Genomic DNA, 23,518 nt, shown 5'->3' on the forward strand with positions numbered 1-23,518 from the left:
TTCCTTGTGAAACATCTCCCTCTGCTGCAACCTGGCCACTGCAAATAAAGCCCAGCCCACGGGAGGGACGCTGCCGGGGGCTCCTGCTGCCACAAAGGACACACCAACACAGGGAAAAGCTACAGACTCATCGTCCCCTCGAGGACTCACTTCAGACCATGGGCTGAAGGGCAGGCAGACGGCAGCACTTCAGGCCCTTCAGCCTTCAGTAACAGGAAGGGGCTCCTCTCACCCAGCAGCCAAATTTGCACCAAGCCTGCGTGTAGCCCCTGGATTCTCGAGCTCCCTGGTGGCTTTCTGCTGACAGGGGAAAGGAAACGCTTTCTATTTATCAGTTTTATCATCCTGTGTAAGGTTTGTTTCCTCTACACTTGAGAAGGTGATCAGAAGTGGAGGAGATGTGGACAGACTGCTGGTAAGCGTGCAGCAGCAGAACATGAATTTGCTTTCAGTTGCTTAGATTTGGGACAGGAGATACAGGAGTGTGGCAGCGTCTCTCTGTCCTTTGGTGTTTCTCAGTGTCCCCATTTGCCTCATGAACAGTCAGATGTGGTCTGAAGGTTCACTAATAAAAATCTTGCCACATTTGACCATGGTAAGGTAACCAGCTTTTCTTTAGATCTTAGCCAAGCGAATTCAAGCCCCAAAATTTTATTGTAACCCCATCACAGCTTTGTAGAGCAGATTCAGACTTCTCCATGGATGAGGAAATCCCCCCAGGCTGTGATGTGTTCTGCACCTCTCAGGGTTTTTTTCTTGCGAACCCGTCGTGGCAGAGGCCACGGAGCAGGAGGAGCAGCCGTGGTTATGGGGCCTGAGGTTACTTCTGCAGAATGACGGCAGCCCTAGGAATTTGCATTTTTCTTTATAGGTTTCTTTTGTTGAACCCTATTTGAGGATTCATTTGCCTTTCGGGGGATGTGTGGTTAGCAGAGAGTGCAATAAGATGTGAGAGCCATGGGATTACTTGTTTCTATGTGTATATTCCTCAGGTTTTGAACACGAAGGATCAATAAATAGGTCACTGCTCCTTAATATGCACAAGAGCAGGTAGCAGGATAATGGATCACTCAGGCTCTACCAGAGATAACCTGGTTTTATTTGTATTTTTGGGCAGATCTCCATCGATAACTCCCCAGAAAGTAGAAATCGTCCTGAAGATGTATCCAACACAATACTCTGGGACACAAACCACGTTCAGACATGCTGGAGAAAGATGAAAACCCTTAGTGATTCTTTGCTTTTGTAGGGCATTGCTGTAGCATTAACATCAGCTAACATCCTTTTGGGTTTTAGCTTACTTTAGATTAGTGAAATGCTCATTCATGGCTGGAAATGAATCACTTGGGGGGGGGGGAAATTTTGTGAAGTCTCACTTTGCACAGTGAGAGCCTCAGCTCTGCTTAGTCACTATTTTGTGGATTGTCTTGTATTAAATGATTCACTTTTTCCAGAGCATGTGAGTTCTTGACGTTTCTGAATGTTAGAATAACAGTTGCTTTGGTGCTCAAAGCACAACAGAGACAAGTGGACGGTATTATTCAAAGCCTGACCTCACAGTCAGATGAAAAGCACATCCTGGTGCTTGAGCCGCTAGGATAAACTCGTTGCCTAGGTGTTTCCTGGGCAGAAGATCTTGAGGCAAGACTGAGAAGACAAATAGGAAAGGCACAGCACAGCACAGCAGACCTCCCTAAGGGGGTTCTGGCTCTTGTCTGCTCCCACAAGTACTTCCATTTTGTTCTCTCCTTTTCTAAAGCTGCCAGGAGTGCCAGCTGCTGGTCGTTCCCTTGCCGTGGCAGACGGGGAGATGGGCGGTTAGTGAGGACAGCTTCCTTTTGCTGTCATTTGAACACTGCTATGACTGATACTGAATGTATCAGATGCAGAGTAGACATCCAGGAGATGAACCTACTGCGATAACTGTTTTATTAACCATTACCAATATGTCTAGATATAAAAAGAATTATTAAGAAAAAAAAAATATTAAAAAATATATATATTACAGTGATCAGAAAAGGGCTTCCCCTTGCCATAATCACTTCTCTCCTGACAGAGCACCTGGACAAGGCTGCAGGCATCCAGACAGGGCAACCAAGCTCCTGGCCAAGGGGAGGAAACGGTCTGTGGCCAAAGACACTGAGTTACAGCCTGATAAGTGAACTGTGCAGCCTCAGACGGCCACAGCCTAGAGCCAAAGGACAGTAAAGCAGGCAGGCAGCATGGTTCCCTATTGCCCATTTTCCTCCTGCTCAGGGAAAACAGCACTGAGCTAAAGCTGAGTCAGTAATAGGGCTGCTAAAAGCTCCGTGTCCCCATGTCCCCCTGGCAAGAGCGAAAGAAAGGGCCAAGCACTACAAACGCTTGTGCATGTGCAGCTTGGTCCTGGAATCCCAATTCCCAGATGCCAAAAAGATATTTGATGTGTTTTACTGTAGGCTACCTTGTTTTTACACGCTGCCTAAGCCAAGTCATGCTCAGTATTTGCTTTCATTAACTTCTTAAGAAAAAAGATTGTCCTAAGGGCAAAGGCACTTGTCACAAAAGCCAAGAAAAAAAAAAAAAAAAAAAAAAAGTCTCGAGCCAAGTGGTGAATTCAAAGATTAAAAAAACTGTAAGCCTTATACAGCAAAAAAAAAACTCCAGTCTGCTGGTGATTGGTCAGGCATCTGCTATCTGCTTGGGCTTTTGTAGGAAAAGCTGGAAGTGTAGTGGTGAAAGGTCCTTGGAAAGAATGCATGTTTGTAATAAATACTGCGTACGCTTTAACAAACAGAACTTATTTTATTACGGCACTTCAGGTGGCATATAGTTTCTCATGAAAGTTGTACTTCAGGCTTTCAAAATACAAACACGTCGCAGTACCTCTGATTGTTAGTATGTCCTTCTTGCAGGAGAAATCAGCTTTGTTGGGCAACATCCTAGTTTAAGGGATTGCGTCAAAGTTTTTTAAGTGACTTGATTATGTTTCTGTTCTGCTTCTGCTCGATAGCCAGCCCTCAGCAGTGCTTCCTTTGAGCCCTCTGAGAAACATGTCAGGCATTCTTCACTCGCTTCTGGCCCTGGATTGTCCGCATTTCTGAGGACAGGAGCTCTGACACCACCAATATTTATCATAAATAACTGCTTGTACACAGCTAGCTTCTGTGAATTTCCATAATTATAATAATCATAGTTTTGTGTGTGTGTGTGTGTGCATTTTTAGGTCTTACTGCAGCCAAACAGATTAGACAATTTTAAAAGATTTTAGCAGTTGTAGGTAAGAGCTCCTTACTTCTCACCTCGTAGAGCCAGCCAAGTACATCCACATTATTACTGCTTGGTTTTTGACGTAGAAGCAACGATCCAGCCCTTTCTCAGGGAGTGTAACGGGAATCATGAAGAAACGCAAAGAGAAGGAGGAAAGGAAGTAGGGAGGATCAAGTTTATTATGGTGAAGGAGGGAAAAAAAGAAAAAAAAAAAGAAAAAAAAAAAAAAAAAACACATTTCTGAGACCAAGTACAAAAAGTGTAATTGCGAAATTCAGAAACTAGCTGGTGAGAGGAGCCGAGCAGGAAACTCCTCCGCACTCACTGCTTGCTTTGTCTCTCTGAAGTCTCATCTCTAATTGACAGCTCCTGGGCCTCCTGTCACCTTGGGTCACAGCCCTCTCAGAAAAGTGCCCACAGATCCAATTTTCAGCCCTAACAGTCTAATTGCCCAGGAGCTGGTGCTGGTGGGGCACGTCAGGTACTCGCGGGTACAGGTTTGTGTGTGAGGACCTAACGCAGCCTGGAGGGGAGCAGCTTGGAGCCAAAATCAGTCACACTTGGGCTTTGTGCCCCACGGTGTTTTCCTTCTCAAGTAGTCAGAGTTTTACTGCTGTGTTCAAGCAGGCAAGGTGAATGTCTGGAAACATGACAGAGGGAGGCTGTATACAGCATTCGGGCTATTAATACGTTAATTTGGGCTTATTTCGCTTTTCTTTCCATCTTTTATGATCCCTGAGTTGCAGAACGTGCCGCAGAAGTTTAATCTCAGCCCCTTTGTGATGGCACAAAATGCAGTTATCCCCATCCCCGCCACACGGACGAGGAAACTGAGGTGTAGATCTTGAAGGCAGGGCAACACCAGGAGGCATTCTCAGATGATTTAAAACCTGTCTGAAGCTGGAGGCCAGCTCCCACATAGCTGTGTGCTTCTGTGCGTCATGGAGCATCCGAGGGAGCTGGGGTACTTTATGTTCACTGATAACCTCCCAGTACCTCGAGGGGACCCCAGGAATCGCCACAGCTGGGTAGCAGCTCCATCACACATCCACCTGAGCTTCAGCGTGGTCGGAGGAGCACCCATGGCCCTGCTCTTCCACACCCTGGAACACCTCCGCTAACCCCTGTGTGTCCTCCCCTGCCTCAGAAACCACGGCCACCAAAACCACAGCTCTCCCTGGGTACAGGACATGGAGCCCTTGGCACGGGGCTTGTCTCAAGGCCTCCCTCCACTTGTAGGGCTGCAGCAAATGATTGCATTCTGGCTTTTCTGGCTGGGGATGTGCCAGACACTACCCTGCTGTGGGCACCTCCCAGGAGCAGCTCCATGGGCACACCGAGGTGGCAGCTCTGCCTCGCTCTGTCACGGGGACAGAGCGATGCTGGCCACGGGACCAGCCCATGAGCTCAGCCCATGGACTCACCTTATCTCTTGATCCTGCCTGCTGGTCCCAGTGGTTTGTTTGGGTTAGCAAGATTTTAGGACATAGGCAGTGTCTTTAGTGTACAAATATACAGCTCTTGGCTCAACAGATCCCTGAGTAAGCCTCAAAGCACCCTTTTTAGATAAAAATACTTGGATTTTTTTTTTTCACTTCTCCCAACCCTGAATGAAATGTTGTTTGTTTCACCTGCACAGAGAACAAACTCTAGATTGAGAACATGCAAGGCGGGACCGCGTTGTGCTCAGGCTGCTAGCACAAACAGCCACAGCAAAATGCTGCTGTTGTTGTTGTTGAATGGTTTTCAAACCAATACCTGGAGCTTGCATTGAACTGTCTTTGGTGTCACAGCAATGTCTTTGGCAATATGCATTACTTTGTTTTTAGCGTGGATCTGTTGGACATGCTAAAAAATATTTTGTAGTAGAAGTACACGTTGACAATCCTTAGAAGAATGCCCAGGAAGTAACTGAGGGACCTGAGGAGGGCTGCGGCCCTGATGGAGAAATAAAACACCAAGGGGCTGCAGATGGGAGCAGGCGTGCTGCCGGCCTTCAGGAGGTCATCCATCTGGAACAGGATGCACTCGGCGGCTACCAAGAGCCAGATGATCCTGGAAGTCCGTCGGGCATTTTTCACTGTCCGCAGGTGGCGAGACTCTGTGGGGAAGAAGGTGATCAAGTAAGCCTCGAGGGCAACGCAGCTCAGCAGCAAGGCGCTGATGTGTGCGTTTGCAGTGAGCAGGTTCTGCAGCAGGGCCGAGGCGAATGCTGGAGATGAGATAGCAACATCAAAGGTCCACGCGACCATCTCAGCAGCAACGCTAACAGAAACCAGGATGTCTGCTTTTGCTAGACTCGCGATGAGAACTGCGGTGGACTTGGACGAAACCTTTGCAGACTGCAGGATGATTGTCACGTACAAGCTGCCCAGCAAGCCCAGAAGGGTGCTGGCAGCGTTTGAAGAAGACAGGACAAGGTATTGGATATATTTAAGTACCAGGTATCTTCTGAGATCTTTCATGTGGTCTCTCTCCATAGAAATACTAGTCAGGGAAGAATACCTGGAATGCATATAAAAAAGTTGATTACATGTAAGATGAGTGGGATACGTTGCAGAAAATTAGCATTATGTTACCTGCTTTTGTACAGGCACTGGCTGGCATCCTGCACGCTCCAGCATCATTGTGGCTTTGGTCAGTTACCCAGCTTCAGAGTCATTCAGTATGTGAAATCCTCACAGCTCATCAATTATTAAATAAATTGTGTATAAAACCCAAGAATTATAACATTTTCTTGTAATTACTGCAGGGGTCATTTCAGGGAACTGGAATGACTTAACTATTACTGGGAAAATTAAGGTTGGAATAGGGCTACTTTCATTATGAAAGCTGTTTTTTCTTTCCTTTTTTTTTTTTTTTTTCCTGTTTGCCTTTGTGAGTCAATAATTCAACATAATATCAAATATCACTGTGAAATCATAAAAGAAAAATGAAAGAAGTTCCAGAAAACATGAAATAGCAAAGGTGGGCTCTGTCTTTCAAAGGGAAGAGCAAGAGTAGGCAGTTCCCAGAAAATGACTGAAATAATCAAACACATTGTTATCTAAGAAATAGAGTGGACATAAGGAAGAATAATGTGGTTTTCTCACAGATAAAGCCTGTTAAATGAGCTCAGCTTGCTTCAGTAGAAGGATAATAGATCTCGTGGGGGGTGAAACAATCAGCAAGCATCATATGTCTTGAATTTTATTAAGACTTCCAATATTGCTTCACGAAACATTCCTACAAAGGAACAAGCTAAGGGAATGTGGAATAGATGAAACAACAATGAAGTCATGCATAGCTAGGTGGGAAAGGAAGAAGAGGCTAATTATCAGAGATGGAAGGAATGCTGTATCAGAAGATCTTGCAGACATCTGTCCTTTTGTGCGTTCTCATTACCTACAACAGGTATCAGCGTTTGTGCCTATTAAGTTTGCTGATTAAGTTTGTTACCACGAACCTGCAAGTAGTGTCAGATCTAGACAACAGCTGATACCTGCGAAGTGATGAGTGAGAAAAGGAACGGAGGTGTGGGAGGGAGAGGGAAGAAGCCCGGGGAGGAGGACGGCTGCCGTAGGCGGCGGTGCCGACGCACACGGTTATTGATACAGCCTGCACCTTGCGGTGCTTGCAACACCCCCAGCTCGTGTCAGCAACGCTTGCGCTAGGAAAAGGCAGGGACCGTCCTGTGATGCACAGGCAGGAATGGTGTCTGGAAATACATGGGATGAGTCTTCGGTTTTGTTTGGCACAAGCTCGGTCTTGACTGAAGCGCTGAAACCAGTTTTGAGGTCAGCAGTTCAGAGTATTGATTGCTGAAGGTGTTTCAAGGAGGTTGAAGACAGTGATGAGAGAGAGATAAAACATGATACAGAGGGGAGGGAGCCGGGGTTGCGCAGTCTGGATTAGAGGAGACACTCATTTGTTTAATTTACATTAAGATAATTCAGATCACAAGTAAGGAGAGCATTAACAGGAAGGGTGATTGATCACTGGAGTAGTTTATCATGAGAAATCGTGGACCCTCCATTACAGGGAGTGTTCAGGGTGGGCATTAGGAGTACAGGGAGGAACAGACATCATCTGCTGGGAGGCTGATGGGCTTCAGCTGCCTCTCAGCCCTATTTCTCACATCCCTGAAAAGCATTTAGATTACCAAATGTTTATAACCCCTACCCACAAATAAAATAATGTCAATTTTGTCAAGAACCATCTGTTCAGGTAACATTTAAGTTACGGCTCATGTCACACCTGAACATTTGTTCAGGACACCCTGGGACACAGCAATGTACTCTTTGCTCAGAAAGCACCATTTCCAATCATTAAAATAAGATCACTGTTATAGTTACAATTTTGTTTGAGTCATCTACAAGGCTGTTTGTGTTGTGTTTCGAGTTCATCATTTAGCTGTGCCTCAGCTGTTTGCTGTAACACTTCCAAACCCATCTTTATCCATACTCTGTTCTAACTAAACTTTGAAAGTTATTCCCTTTCATTTTGAGTAGTGGCTCTAAATTTAGGTCATTGGTGAGGTGAGCACAGATTTAGCTAAATGTAACAATGCCATTTCTTCTATACTTTAGCACCGATCTCCTTATGTAAGTTCCTGGTATTCCTAATACGAGCACCCTGGAGCTCATACTACAGAGCTTCTCCTGTAGAGTTACCTAACAGGTCCGGGTGGCTGATTTAGTTCCTGCCTGTTTTTTTGTTTTGGTGAGATGATGCAAAAGTGATAATTCTGTGTAAATCCTATGAAAGGTACTATTCAAGCCAACTTTTTTAAGGGTGGGATTCCCGTTGCTTGTTGAGGCTCGGTTTATACCACGTTGACTCATCCAAAATTCATATGCATCTTTTCTCTTCTTTTATATATCTGAGCCAACTTGTTAGTGGAATCCTTTTCCAAAGAAGTAGGAAAATATTTAGTCCTTTACTACATCTGAATTGTGGTACAGTTCATCTTGCCCTAGTTTGCCACAGTGATTAACTAGAAAAAAATGATACTTCAATTTCTGTAAAAAGCAAAACCTTACTGTAATTCGGTGTTCTTTCCATTAAAACAAAGTCCCTTGACCGTGCAGTCCCTTTACTGTAAACTAACTTACAAAGAAGCTTTGTTTCACTGCTGATGAAAGAGGAGATGAAGAGAAAGGTTAATCTCTGAGCACTGGTTTGGCCATTTGTTTGGATAGAGAGCGTTGATGAAACGAGGATCTACTTTTGGAACAAACCATCCCAATCCACAGTGGGAAAGCTTGTACCTCTCCCTGGCTAGGAGTGGAGGAAAGCCAAGCTGTGGTATGTGTAGCTGAACTCTGATTTATCTTGTTATTCAAGCACGCTGCTCCTTGTTTGAACAGGTATTATTAAGAACATTTTCCGCTTTTTTGGATTGCAGCCAACTTTTTTGTATATTTTAATATTAAATAGATTCTTGAGCATACAAATGATTTCCCTGGAAGGTCTTAGGTCATTTTAAGACAACTTAGCTCATTTTAAGACAACTGGTCACTGCCATGAGTTGTCACATGGTGGAAAGTACACATAACCTCACCCAGGCTGCTGCGTGCTTAAGGTCGACATAGCTGGCCACAAGACTTCAGCTAAATTCAAGGCTGTGATTGCCAGATGAAGATTAGTAAACAGATCTAAACTGGTCTGAGCAGCTGAAAGAGTGAGGAAAATGTGCAATTCATTAACTTCGGGCTTTTACATCTCCGTAAAATGTGGAAATAAAACTTCACTGGAAAATAAACTGAATCAAGAGGAAGTTTGCCATGTTGATAAAACCAGATTTCTCCAGTGAGCTTGCCCATTCGTGTATTTCCTCCATCCTTTTTTTCCTTTCTTTCTTTCTTTCTTTCTTTCTTTCTTTCTTTCTTTCTTTCTTTCTTTCTTTCTTTCTTTCTTTCTTTCTTTCTTTCTTTCTTTCTTTCTTTCTTTCTTTCTTTCTTTCTCTCTTTCTCTTTCTCTCTTTCTCTCTCTCTTTCTCTCTTTCTCTCTTTCTCTCTTTCTCTCTTTCTCTCTTTCTCTCTTTCATGTAAGTTCACAATGAAGACACCAATGTTTGGATTTACAACAGCTCTTCATCATGGCCATGTGGAACATTTTAACATGGCACTTCTGGGCGTTGGGTCCTACCTTGCACCCCAGGTCTTGGTGACGAGCCCCAGGCTGTCGTAATGACGAGTGCTGCAAAAGGATGCTGAGCAGCCGGTACAGCCGGAGGACATGCCCAGAAGCAGTCGGTCCAGATGCTCAGGAGCTCAAAGGGTTTTTCACATCTTCCCTTCCTGAAAGCTTTACGTAACACTGCCAACATTTCAGGTAAGGTCACAAGGCACTTTGCAGAAGAACTGGAGTTTCCCGAAGGCTGGTGCCTTCCCACTTTCTGTTCAAGACATGTCTGTGGTGTCCTTCCTTTCAGGGAACGGCTGCTTCAGGAGACGGGATCATTGTTGTGGCTCCTTCCCTCCACCCCTTTCATGCTATGATTTAGTGGTTAAAGCTCCCACCCAGAATGCGGCAGAACTAGGTTCGATTTCCTCCTTTGCCGCAGGGGATTGAGATGTTTATCTCTCAGCAGCGTCCCGACCAGCAGGCTGCAGATTGTCCTGAGGCGGGGACGCTTTTCGTACCACCTGAGGAATCTGGGCACAGCACAGGAAAACAGCTGACACCCTGGGATTAGGAAAGGCTTGGGGACCACATATGGGTAGCTGGGGGGGTTCTAGGGAAAAGAGCATCCCAGGTCCCAGTACTTGCTCCAAACGCTACCTGGATACATCTGCTCCAGTAAATTAAGCAGAGCTAGGAGACATTCCTGGCACTGGACCTTCAGTAAGTTGTATTTAGAGCTTCAATGGCCCTCAGCACGATTTTGGCACCTGCTGGTGTGCACCCTCCTGAATGCTGTGTGGGCATGGGCTAGGTTTTAGGGGAAGCAGGGAAACACCAAGGATAGATTTGGGTGCAGTCCTCATTGCTCCATCCAGCCTCAGTGCCAAAGATTGGTCCTGGCCTTATCAGTAGGCAGCCACAGCCTTCATATAAATTAAAGAGCTTCCCCCAGCTGGCAAATCCTGCCAGCCCACAAAGGACCACGGGGAGCACAGAGCAGCCGCTCTCCGTCACCAAACCTTCCTCTGTCCTCCTCTGTCCATGCCAGGCAGGTGGGATCAGGCCTGGGATGGGGCCGGGGGGGGAACAGACATGGGGCTGCTTCCAAAACGGCTGCCCCCATCCTGCCACAATGGCCAGAACCGGCAAAGAAGGCAACCTGAGCTAAGCCATCTATTTATTTATGGTTTTCAAAGCAGCCTCTTGTGGTTTTAGTTGCAGGTCATCCGCAGGCGGCTTGCTGCGTGTGGACTGTGACACTCAGACAGCTTCTCTTTAGTCCTGCTCCAGGTAGCAGCCTCAGCTCAAACCCATGGCAGGTCTCCTCAATTAGCATTTCCATCTGTGCTGGTTTTTATCTGTACCGACATTGTTCTCCTGAGACAATTTACAAATTCCAGTTAACAATAGCGCCTCAGCGGTCTTGGTTATGTCATTGTAGTCTGAGAGGCACATAAAAATATCTCCTACTCTTAAACAAATAATTCCTTCCAAAATTCTTCTTGGAATCGTGTCAGAGAACATACATGTACAGGAGAACGACGTTGAAACCCAAATTACCACCGAATACCCTGACTGTAATGAAACATGTTAGCTTTCACTTAGTTTAAAAGCAAAAATACTTACATTTGCTGGAAAAAGCAGCCAGAAATAGCTTTCTCCATCACTGTATGCTGTGTATGGTCTGCAGCAGAGCTAAGTGTGCCGTTTCCTTTGGATGGCTTCCTGGTTTTTATATATAGCCCCGTGCATAGTGCACCACGTCAGAGCGCTGGGCTACGCCAACAGGATTTGTTTGGCTAGGCACCATCCCCAGAGCTGGTTACACAAGAACAGCTCGCCTGAATCATGACAGTTACTAACTTTCAATTGTCTGGAAAAACTGATGTTCTGTTCGGCAGAGGAGTCCCAGACACTTCCCTAAATACATGGCAACAGCTGGAGCAGATTACGGGGAGAGCTTGGGCTTGTCTGGGTGTCGCATGAGCTATCACAGATTATCCATGAGTTAAAAAAAATTAAGTTTATCCTGAGTACAGAAGCGGTGTCCTCTGGCATGCAGAGCAGGACCGGACCATCCTGGCAGGTGTTTGTGTTGGTGTTGCTGGGGATACCCGGGTTTGGTGCCGATGACGTTGGCACAGCCTTCCCCAATTGTTCTCCAGGGGTGACGTGGAGCTGAGCTTGTCGGTGTCTCAGTGCCGGGCAGGCTTCCCACGGGGTCTCACTGAGGTGGGAGAGCGGAGGAGTCCCGCAGATATCCTGAGGAATAGCAGACCCACGCGTTGCTACACACACCATAGCTCCCGACCTGATCTCGAATACCCATCTCCTGCTCAGAGTCATCACATCAAAGCGGGGAATTAAAGGCAGAAACAAAATCTGCCTTGCTTTCTGAGCTTGCCAGCCTGGTACCACCTCTGCTGGTGGCACCCTTCCCCTCACCACTCCTCCCAGTGTCAGAAAGCTGTGGGAGGGAGGATAAAGTGGCTGAAATCCCAAGAATTACAGCCCAGACCTGACCAGGACAGGGCCCTGCATTCACCTGCGTGCTCACAGGCAGCTGCAGCTGTGGGTTTGCGACAGAGTCCTGGGGAGAGGGCATTCACCAAAGCCACAGAAAGTCCCCCCCAAAAAAAGGAATTTGACTTATGATTAGATTATATACATTTTGATTTATATTTATTTTTGTATTCGATTTTAATAAGAATGAGTTAGCTTTTGCCAGAGTGCTTTTTAATTTTTTTTACATCTACCGTTTCTATGATATTTGGTTATTTTGCTTGTCAGGATGATAAAACAAAATTGCCAGCTGCGAGAGCATAAATTCAGAGAGAGTCACATGCTTTCTCAGCAGCTGGAAATTTCATAATATTACCCACCCCCGGAAAAGATAAAGCAAAACCCTCTGCTTCGCCGGGGCACAACCCGTTTCATCAGAGTGCTTCCCCCGCCTGTGCCCGCCCTGCAAAACCCCGGTACGGGGTTTGTGAGCTCTGGCCAGCTCTGGACATTGATGAGCAGTGTTCTTTACACCTTTAATACACCACAGCATAACATTGCTACTCAGCTTATCGAATCATAAAATTATATTTGACTTTAAAGGAACTTATTACATCCCATCAACGCAGAAGGTTCTTTTTCACTGCTGTTACTCATCCAGTACTTTGTCTTGATTAGATTTTAATGTCCCCTAATGACTTCTCCTCATTTCCTTGAGGCCCAGTCTAGATCTTCCTACTGGAAATGGCATTTCTGCTTGTTAAAGTGTCCCCTTGTTACTTGCCTTCATTTATCTGAAGTATCATTTATTCTTATTCTATGTTCTCCCTTTATTTTTAACTTCCTTGTTTTTTTGTACCTACCACATACATAAAGATTTCTAGGCTTACTCTTTGAGTCTCACATATATCATAAATAGGGCCAAATGTTTCCACGTTGTTACCTAGGATGAGATGCATAGGAAAATCAGGAAGGCTGTATGGTGAATTTTTACCAGATTTTCCAGGAAAACAAAAGCAAAAACCATAATCATCTACAAGAATGGATAAGGAAGTCTCCTTTTCAACCTCAGGCAAGATACACAAACTTTTACTTTTCTCATACTTCCTACATTTCATAAATAATCTGACCAAAAGTCTAAGACCTCCAGTTTCCTTCCAGACCGTTCTGATACCTTTCTTTCCTCATGACCCTGTCCCAGGACTTTGCTGGCCCTGTTTTCTTGTTGGTGGCTTGTTTCTCAGGCTGTGCTGTTTGTTTTCTGTAGAAAACTAAATGCTGCCCAGATGGTGTGGGACTATCCAGCTCCTCACACCTGAGAAGAGATACGGAGTGTGAAGCATGTGACAACACAGAAAACCACATCCACATCCCTCAGCTTGCCACAAAAGAGGGTGGTGAGCTCATGTCTGCGGTCTTCCAGTAAGAATTGTGTTCACGGGTTTGAAGCTGCACCCTATATGCATCCTATATGCAGTTATTGTTGTTCCTAATGGCCAGCCAAAGCACTGGAGCAGCACTGAGGTGCCCCTTGGAAGCACACAAGAGCTGTTCTGCCCCCAGTCCTCCCTCACAGAGGGAAATGGGAGCGAGCTGTGTCACTGGGAGCCACTGGTCTGCTCCCTGCCTTGCTTCACCCCAGAAATCCGAGCACCAGTCTCAGGACAATGAAAGGAACTCCCTCTGTGTGTGCCTTCCCTGCTGCCTGGCTGGTCACTGGGTGCTGTTCCCCTCTGGGACAGAGCAACACTATTTCCAGTGCATATTTGATAAAGTCTTTTGCATTTCAGCTAGGTTCTTCTGAGTGCAAGGAGATAACATTTGCTATACACGTACAGAGAGAGACCCAATGCGCCACCTCTGTCTGTTTCTCAGCGTGTACCACACGTGCTTCTTGCTCCATGCTCCGCGAATTTATTTTGCTCACGTTTCTGTAGTAACATGGCCAGGAATTGAGCTTTGCTTCACAGTAAATGAAACTGCACCCAAGCAATATTCACGTCCTACAGCAGCACTGCTGTGTGTTTCCAAATGGTCGAAGGATGCCTGAATTTTGAGTCACGCTGGAAACCAAGCCTGCTTCTCTTCCAGGAAGGCACTGCACTTCTAGTCTCTGTGTGTGATGCTCACCCCAATTCCACGCTCCCTCAAGCTCCTGCTCTCTCTGCTCTGCTCTGCTCGCCTTAATTTTGGTTTAACCAGGCATCACGGGGCTGCTGCACAGCCAGCTTTGGTCCAATTGCAGCTCTGTGTGGAGCCACCAGGCAGGGGAGGAGCTGGTACCAGCAATGGGCATCCCATCACCTGCCCTGGTACAGGAAAAGAGATGAGCAAAAATTCAGTCATCTCCAGGACTGGAGAGACTTGGGACTCACTTGGGTGGTTCCCCTTCCATCCCAGTCCCTTGCAGCACTGGCACCAGTGCATACTGGGCATCTGCAGACACCGGTGGGGTCCCACGGGGCAGGACATCCAGGGAGCCGACGGGGAGGCTCTCATGTGGACGTGTGGTTGCTGCTACTGCTCTGGAGTGTGTTCAATGTCATTTCCCAGAAACGTGTCCTCTGCTGTCCTCAAGTGCCAGGACGACGAACGTGTTACTTCTCCAGACTTCCTTTGGGAATCTGTTCCTCCAAAAACACTTGTGGTGCTTCCCTTGAATATCAATCCTACTTCAGTTTTCCCTTGAGGGAAAAGGAAGTTATTTTCCAGTGACTGAGGCTACAGTAGAAGAAAACATTTGCAACTATGTTTGTCAGTTTAGCATTAGTTGTTTCCCAAGTCTACGTTGGTTTGAGGTTGAGATTTTCTGTTTGCTTTTCCTGATATCTGGGGGTTGTTTTGCTTTGCTTACTTTTTAAAGAAAATTGTGTTTTGTTCAGGCTCATAAACTGGAACAGTGAATTATCATTGAGTAAAGACTGAAGATCCCCTGCTACTGAAAACTCAGTTGTTAACTGAAAACATCCCTCAAGGTCTGGACACACTGCGAATGGCTGAGTTCATTAGAGCGAGATTTCTGTTTCCTAACAGCAGCAAGAAATGGAAGATTTGCTCAGTCCTGCTGGGCTTCAATTGAATTAGTCCTAAAAATGTGCCCGAAGATTTCCTATGCAAACATCAATATTTCCCCTCCAAAAATTACTCGTACGAAGGCAGACAGCCTGCAGTGACAAAGGCTCGTCCTGTGGGATATGGAATAATCAGAAATCCTGTTTGCTGCCAACACCTGGCCCTGTCTCTGGCGACCCGCTGCCCTCCTGCCAGCACGGAAAGGCGACGTCTGTCCTGGTGTGAGAGGCGTCAGTCTGGGCAGCAGCCTGTTTCTCTAACCTCATACCAACCACCCTCGTGGCAGGTCACGTACTGGTACAGGGAGCAACGTTGTCCCAGCCTTGTCCCACGTCCCATCAACTGTGTATTGACCAGTGGTCTGTGCTCTCCAACTTCTACACCTATGTGGCAAACGATAGCAGGGCAAAAGCTTGTTGTGTTGGTGGGAGGCAAACACAGAACCACCAGAAAAACCCAAAGGAATATTTGAGGTTGCAAGAGTTCAGCTCACACGTGGAGGCATGGCCGGGGGAGCCCGTGCTGGGCAGTGCCCTCTGACAGCTCCACCAAAGCAGGAAACCCCAACCCACCGCAGGCACCAGACCTAGTGCCACAATTTGACCCCATCCTGATCATTGTACGTACAACCACCACCTGGAACCACCCTGCTGCTGCCGAAGGAAGCTGAAAAAAAAAGGAGCAAAAGGAATTACCGGCACTGCCGTCGTTGTTTGCCAGGAATCTGCCTTCTCGGTATTAAAGATTGACATCGGTTATCTCCAGCTGGCATGGGGGAAAGTCACTTGACAGTCAGAATAATTTATTGTTCCTTTAATAAAAGATCTGAGGAGCTATTTAGAGTGTTATTCTTGCCGAAAAGAATGGAAGGAGGAAGCAATTCTGTGCTACTCCATGCAATTCCCATATTAGTAGATGTATTTTGCTTGGATAGATGACAGACATTAGTAAAATGTTTCTTGTGAGACCACACAGATGGAAAAAATAACTTTGATAGAAAAACAGTTAATTAAGAGAGCAACCTAATTGCACAGTAGTTAAACCCACTGGCAACCTCAGAAATATTTTTGGGAAGCCCGGTTGTCCTAAGGGAGTTACTTAGGCCTATTTAATGCTCAGATTGCTTAAACATTAAAAAAGTTGGCCATTGTCCCTCATTGTTAAGATTTCTTTGTGTTCCCATTTGATGTTTTTTACATCAGTAGTATAATTATGGGTAGGCAGGTTTAACCTGGCAGCCCACAGCCACCTGTGAGCATGCAGAGAGGGTAAATCCCAAGCCAGGAAATTCCTAACTGTGCCCATAGCCACCTTCTGCCCTCACATCTTTCCCAAAAACGCTTCACCCCTATTTTGGTAGACAGTCACAAACTTGAAAGACACGAGACTCATGATGCAGAAGCACATTTGTCTGACCAGAAATTCTCAATGCTAGGAGTGTTTTTAATGCTGCACACAAGTGACTGCAGCGGTGACACTGTCCTTGATCCCCTGTTCCCTTCTGCATGCCAGAGACCCGGCTGGCCATGCCCGCCCTGCACTCTGATGTTTGCCATGAAGATTTTGAGCATCTCCTGTGTTTCTTTTCACTGGAGGGCTGCTTGTGGCTCAGAGGATCTTTCAATCCCACCACAGACGGGCTGCCCAAAGCAGTGCCCAGTGGATGAGCTGATAAATCCCCAGGAGCTGAGCGGGGCCAAATCCAGCTCTGGGGAACCTGCCAGAGCCAGCATAGTGAGGCAGGCAAAAACACAAATCTGAACCCTCAGGTGGCCATCTCATACCCTATAAATATAAGTGTAGGGTCAGGACAACCGTGTGTCGTTGGCTTTGGTTTGGGTGCAGTTAGCAGAATAGCTGTCATGTATTTAAGGTTTCTAATCTGTTTCCACATCTCAGTGCTCTGCTTTGCATGAGGCAGAAGATCAGTCTGGTCTTTGACTTAGGTTTGCATCGTGCCAGATGGCCCAAGAATTCTGGTAGTGCCCAAGTGATGCTCGCTGCTGCAGACCAGCTGTCCCTGACACTGCAGCTCATGCCAGGGCACTGTAGCAGTGGCATTGCAGGTTCTTCTCCATGTTCCTTTGCTTCTTGTCTGCAGCAGTGGTGCTGTAGCTGAGAAAAGGTGTGGATGCAGCTTAAACACCTATTTTACAGCAACAGCTGTCACATCTCTTCTGCACCCGTGTGGCTATTGCACAGGTTTGGTTTGCAGAAGTCATAGCAGCCCTGAATCAGTACTGTAAAAATACGTTTTGGTGAGCTTCAGATTTGAGCTATGTCCTACAAAGCAGTTTCCTGGGTTGCACACAGGATGCTTTTCCTGCTGAGCCCTCCTGTTTAGTAGAAATACTGAGAAGATAAATGTAAAATGTTCGTTTCTGGCTGACAATGCTTACCACATCCTCTCTGGAGAGCCTGCTTTGGCCGGGCGCTGTGGCTGACCAGGCAGAGGCAGTGTGGACAGGTTACGGGGCCTGGCCAGCCCCACTGCTGGGTGCACAGAATCCGAGAATGGGCAGGGGCTAGAACACCCCAGTCCATTTCCCAGGCTGCTGTTTTGCTTTCCTTGTGGAGGAAAGCAGGAAAGGCTTGGTTTGATTCCCATGGAAATCCTTAATTCACAGCCAAGCTTACTTAATTATTTTTTTGTGTGTCAAAGACAGAGTTTGGGGCAAATAGCTTGAGACAGGTAGTGCATTAATGGCACGGGAAGGTGGTGGTCAAAATAGGGGAGAAAGGTAAGTCTGGACCACTTGTCTCATCCTCCTCTATGGCTTCTCCCCTGTGCATCCAGGTCTCAGCCGGCTGCCGTTCCTCCCTTCGGCTGTGCTGGCACTCCTTGCTGCTGGGCCATGCACGGGATCCCTCGGGTTACCCACAGAACTCGTCTGGGTTTACAAACACAACCCACAAAACTTGAGTTTGGCTCCAGAGTTTACTTTGTGGCCTCCCTGATGTCACCTCTCTGCAGGAGGGAGGGGACCAGAGCATCGCTACCTGGTACTGGTGCAACTGGGCTGTGGGCGAGCTGGGACAGCTGTAGCTGTTGTCATCGAGGGCATCAGAGAGGAAAATGGATTTTATCTGCTCAGAGAAATTCTGGTCGCAAGATCAGAGAAAGCTGATAGCGAGTTTTCCAGGGCTTGTCGCTCAGCAGATCATCAGCCTGTTGAAGCTGATAAGATGAAAGAACTGGAGAGAGTCCGGGGCATGGAGTAACAGATCTGCTACGCTGGGGAATTACCACACGTTTCTTTTTTTCTTTTTTTTTTTTTTTTAAGGCCACAGCAGTGGTTTTCAGAAGAAAATGACTTTCACTGCCAGCTGAAACTAGGTGGTGTTGCTGCCTGCCCTCAAACACAGCCAGCACGAGCGGGAATCACTGCCGTGGCTGCCACCACAGGCTGCACAGACAGCTTTTGTTTCATCGTGATTTGCTTTTTTCCTCCTCTTGAGGAGAGGGCTGGGATGTGTGAAACATTTTGCATGGGAAGGCTGGTTCTGCATCTTGTTTCTGGGGTCCTCTTGATGTTGCCTTGGACCAAGAAACTCTAGGAAGGAAAAAAAAAAAGGAAAAAATAGGAGAAGAAAAAAAAAAAAGGCTGACAGGACATTACTGCTGCTACAGTAGTCAGTGGGGTTGTGAAGATAGAAGGGCTGAGAGCTGGTCCCTGGCAGGGAGATGCAGCAGGTACTCGTGCTGATTTCTGTCCTTGCATGGCCCTTTGGATTTGCTCTTTCCCAAATTCCGGATCTTTGTAGAAGAAAGATAAAGCTAACATAATGATGGTCCTATTCTAAGGAATCCCGTAGTGACCAAGAGGAAAAAAAGTTTGTGGGAAAACTTTGAAGGAAAACATGCACAACATAGAAATAACACGTGAGTACAGCTAAATAAATAATGGATCAGGCCAAGACTTCAGCCACACCCAGTGCTCGTGGTTCCTGCAGTGAAAATCTGGGATATGGAAAATACTAGCTTGATATGCTTTATTCTGTTCCAATAAAGTACTTTCAAGGCAAGAATGAGAAGCAGAAATCTGACTTTGAAGGCAAAGGAGGAACCTGAATGTGACAGTACAGAAATTGGTTATATTACACTGGGCAGACAAAAAATGCTTCAATTTCTGTGGAAGTTCACATCTGTGTTATTTCCCTTGGGTCTGCTGCCCTTCAGGGAGGACTGGCATGTACAAAGTACGTGGTAAGTCTGCTTGAGTTGCATTCGTCTGAAATGTGATGGTGCACATTGGGAAAGGCCCTGGAAGAAGAGCTGAAAAGGTGGCAAGATAGAGGGAAGTCCTTCAGTTCCTTTGTAACCCATATTAAGAAAAAGTATCTGAACAAACATCCTTTAATAGCGATTTCTTGACAGTCTCAGCATATAAATTAAAAAGAAGCATAGCTGATTTATCTTGCAGCACTTGGAATGCCTAAAAAGGGCAATTTCCATGATGTAGGATGATCTTTGGGGGTGGAAATTCAGCCAGAAATCTCAGATATGTGTGGACAGTTGTCTCAGAAGTCTGAACTTTCTCAAGGAGAGGCTGGTGTTGGGGCCAACACACAAACCATGGCCAGCTCAGAAATTGCTCCTCAGCCTGATCCCAAAAAGCCAACCAATATGGTCTTGGTGCACCTGTAGCCACAGAGGTGAGCATGAGCTACACCAGCACGGTTGTATCTATCTGTGGGTAGCAAGGGTTGCAAAAATCCCTTCAGTCGTTGATCATAACATCAGGGCATCCTAGTTTTACAAAAGCCTGATCTCCCCTGATACCTGCAGGGGCTCTGGAGACAGCAGGTCCCTCGTCAGCGATGCTTTTCCTCCCCACCCAGTTAGATCTGGCAGCTGAGTGCCTCAGACCGCGGGCTGAAGAGATGCTGCGGTCGCCTTGGCATGCAAGAGCAGGGCTCCAGGAATGGGTGGCTGTGGGCTGTAAATCAGCCTGACGTGAGCAGGAGATGGCCCGAATGATCTGAACGTGCTGGTAAACAGGAAGGCAACAATCCTCTGCTGTCAGCGTGGGTGACTGGGGGGCAGCCCCTCTGTGGGCACGGCCTTGGGCCTTCTCAGGGGATGGGTAGGAGGAGGGATGCAAGCGACAAGCAGAAAAGTAGTGAGAGCCTGAGGCAATGCCTTGAAGAGCCAAGATGCTGGACCACACTCTTAAAAGCAATTAAATAGCTCAAGGCGTTTAGAGCAAACCAGAGGCATTTGATACTGGAACAACTCAGTGACCCCAGCAGCCCGAGGTTTGCAATGTGACTTAGAAACGCCTGGGCAAGGGAAAGAAAGAGGAAACGGGCAACATGCCGTGATAATTAACACCACTAAGAGCACTAAGAGAGAATAATTATTGGAAATGATGTTTCAGTTTAGGACTGGGAATAATAACAAAATTAAAAAAAAAAAAAAAAGTAGTTACTTGAGAGTAAACATTTTAATAACTTCTTGATAGAGGTCCCAGTTGAGTTTCGGTTCTGCAGAATTTAGATAGAGACCATTAATACATATAACATGTTTCTGTGCTTGAATCTGGTGGGTGAAGTTTGCCAGTTTTTAAGGGAGAAATGTCTTTTCCCAGGGCTGCTTCTTCAGCGTACTTCAGGGAATTATCTTGGGAGTAAAATGATTCTGATAGTTTTGCTCTGACTCAGGCAGACAGCTTTATTCTCGAGAACCAGAGCAGCATTTCTGAGGACTGTTTTCTGAGGATTGCTTTTCAATATTCACAGTCTGCATTTGCCAAAATATTCTTCCGTGTAAACTGAAGGAAAAGTAAATCCAGGACTGAGTAAACTCTGACATGGTGTCAGGAAACAGCCCCCCCAGTAAAGCTGCATCCTCAGCCCGCCTGCAGCGTGCACAGACTGTGGTTTTACTCCTGTGTCTGTACAGAGACGTCCTGCTGGCTGCTCCAGTCCTGCACCCACCTCAGAAGCAACCAGGAGCGTTACTTCTTGCAGAACTTGATTTGACAGGCATAGCAATAGAAGTGATTTATTTCCTGTGTGTGCTTCATAGCATCAAATACAGCGAAGCATGCTAATGTACCGCTCTCTGTCTCCAGCGTCATCTGTTAAAAATCATCTTCATTAGCTCATTAACTTTACTAATGTTCTTGGATATTATTAAGGCAGCTTTTGGAGCACTTCTTAATTTCTAATCATAAAGATTTTGTCTGTCCTTTGTCCTCTCTTGTCTGCCTGACAATGATTTTTGAATGTGAACAGAACTACAATTGATAAATACATTAATTCTGTACAACCACAGGGAAAGAATACGAAAATGCAAAAGCTGAAAGTGCATTTCAAAATATTGACTATTACAAGAAATAATGAAAAAAAAAAATTAGTTTTTGGAAGCGTATTTCAACACTGCTTTGACAAGAAATGATTAGTCATAAATCAACAAGAGCCTGTGATTAAGCATTTTAACAATGGGATTAGATCAGTATGAATACAGTGATTAGTGGAAATATCCAGATACTGAAAATGTTGGTGAATGAAAAATAATATTGGTCTATACCAGCAAAGTCGTGTGAGGTTTGTAACTATTTCACCTCAGGGCAAAGTGACTTGGTATCTAATGGGCTGAGCCCTCCACTCCGAAAGTATGGGAAATCTCCTGACCAAGCCAAGGCAGAGTCCTGGTGGTTCAGGCGTGGTTGTGACATTTTGCTTGCATGGTCTGCAGAGGATGAGCTGAGGATGTGTGCAGGTCTTATGCTCGGTTGGAAGAAGGATGCTCCTCGCCGCAGCAAGACGTGATGTTAAGGTCAATGGGAAGCTGTCTGACGGTGTCTGTCCGGGTAGGGAGTCTGTCCGTGGTGTGAAATTAATGTGTAGAAGATTCCTGATGGGCACTTTTTCAGGCTGCAGCTGTCGGTCCCAGCACCAGGCATGTAACAGCTAGGACTTAATGTGGACACCTCCACTTTTTTGCATTAGATAAGCCCTGCAGCTGAAAGGCATCATTTCAAGTGTTTTTCCTTTTTCCTTTCTGTGGCTCCCATTTACCATGAAGGCTCGCATCGCACCACTGCCGTGTGGTTGTGCCCCACGGAACATTCCCAGCACAGCCACGGAGTGGGAGCAGCCCAGCACTGCTGCCCTCTGTGCCTGCCCAGCACCGATGTAAGAGATTGGTAAGATTTATTCCTTGTGGGTGGGCATCAAAATGCACGTCACTTTTCAGCTAATCGAGAGCAAATCCATGTTGATGAAAACTGCGACTGCCCATTGGGCTCATTTTAGCCTATGCTAAAATTGCCTGGTTTTAAGTTAGAAGATCAGCAGAGAACAAGTCTTTTCACCACGGACCATGGAGCCGAGCAAGGAGGGAGGATAAGGAAAGGCAAAATGTGATCCTCTGCAGTCCATTTATTTCCTTTTTTAGGGAGATTCTGAAATCTACAAAAATATGGCTTGTATGATAGTTCACTCGGTAAAACTTTTAAACCAAATTTTAATCCTGCAGACAGTGGCAAGGCACAGAGAAATTGAATCGTGGCAGAAAGAGTCACATCCTTCTCTGGTGAGGGTTTTTTTTTTTTTTTACTAACTAAAAAAAAAGAGCCCTGGCTTCTCAGCACATCAGATAAGAAGACCACAAGGAGCATCGTGTTGTGTAACTGAGGGGCTCAGGTCGCAGCCTGGGGAAGGCACGCACCAGGAGCTGGTGGCAGGGCTGAGCAGGGCTCATTGCCAGGGGACTGGGACCACGTCAAATGAAATCCACAAGGAGAACATAAGGCAGACATACGGGAAGATCTGCAGAATGGGTAACAACCGAATCAGAGCAAAAGCAGATCCTTGTGGTGGTGCACAGCTCATCTCTCTGACCAAGAACGTGAATTATTTTCAGCCAGTTCCACCAGTGACATCCAGGAGATGAGAAGAGGTAACTATTAAGGCCCAAACTGCTACTATTTCATGAAACTTCCCTACGATATCTCCCACGATAAGTAATCAAATATCTGTTCTAGAAGCAGAAATACAGAAGTGTTGTGGATGGACACCAGTTAGCTGCAAGACCATCTTTTAATTAATTCCTGCACTATATGTCCCTTTATCTGAATCTCAGATCAAAACAAACAGCCTACATAACTATGTCATCGTTTTTCAGAGATTTTTCTTTTTAATTTTTCCTTTTAAACAAGAAAAAAAGGTTGAGCGCTTGAATGTTCAAAGAACGGAAATTTCTAATATCATTTCCCCTGGTGATTTTAACAAAATTACTTTGCATATCTGTTTATCTGCGCTCATCTTTCTCATGTTGGGTGTCTCAATTTCTGTTGACTTAAATTCTCAAAATGCAATCACATATCCTCGCATTAGCTGAGACAAAATATTTATCTGTTGCTACGTTTCCATTAAATACCACCATATATTTTGATTCAAAGCTGATTGTTTCAGTCCTTTTCTGCTTGGGTTGGCATGAGCTCCCCTGATAGCTTCACCAGATGACAAACCCCTTTGCACGTGTCCATCAGCAGGCTCGGAGGTGTGTGTTTGACCATCAGCACGGCTTGCAGCCTGCTTCTCCATTCCCCTGGACCTCGAGTGGGCTTTTGGAAGG

The 23,518-nt window shown here is 46.0% G+C and overlaps 1 protein-coding gene across 3 annotated transcripts; it reads right to left on the minus strand.

Annotated features, from left to right (window-relative positions):
- Positions 1 to 2,765: 2,765 nt before the first annotated feature.
- Positions 2,766 to 11,929, minus strand: LOC119717861 (uncharacterized). Of its 3 annotated transcripts, none has more exons than XM_072042946.1 (3): positions 10,984 to 11,929; positions 9,379 to 9,887; positions 2,766 to 5,754 (listed from the first exon to the last, which is right to left on the minus strand). In XM_072042946.1, exons 2-3 carry the CDS (start codon positions 9,468 to 9,470, stop codon positions 5,064 to 5,066), a joined length of 783 nt encoding a protein of 260 aa, XP_071899047.1. In that variant the 5' UTR covers positions 9,471 to 9,887; positions 10,984 to 11,929; the 3' UTR covers positions 2,766 to 5,063. The 3 variants fall into 3 exon arrangements, with proteins under 3 accessions (XP_071899047.1, XP_071899046.1, XP_038040203.2); XM_072042945.1 differs by having other exon boundaries at positions 9,379 to 10,734; XM_038184275.2 differs by lacking the exon at positions 9,379 to 9,887 and having other exon boundaries at positions 10,984 to 11,905.
- Positions 11,930 to 23,518: the final 11,589 nt, after the last annotated feature.

This window comes from Anas platyrhynchos, chromosome 10, assembly GCF_047663525.1.
Source record: "Anas platyrhynchos isolate ZD024472 breed Pekin duck chromosome 10, IASCAAS_PekinDuck_T2T, whole genome shotgun sequence".
Lineage (NCBI taxonomy): Eukaryota > Metazoa > Chordata > Aves > Anseriformes > Anatidae > Anas > Anas platyrhynchos.

Excerpts from the sequence above, each read along its gene's own strand:
- LOC119717861 (XM_072042946.1), bottom strand. The coding sequence starts at position 9,470 with ATGTCCTCCGGCTGTACCGGCTGCTCAGCATCCTTTTGCAGCACTCGT. Across the intron at positions 5,755-9,378 it reads ACCAAGACCTGGGGTGCAAG|GTATTCTTCCCTGACTAGTA; the intron begins GTAGGACCCAAC and ends TATGCATTCCAG.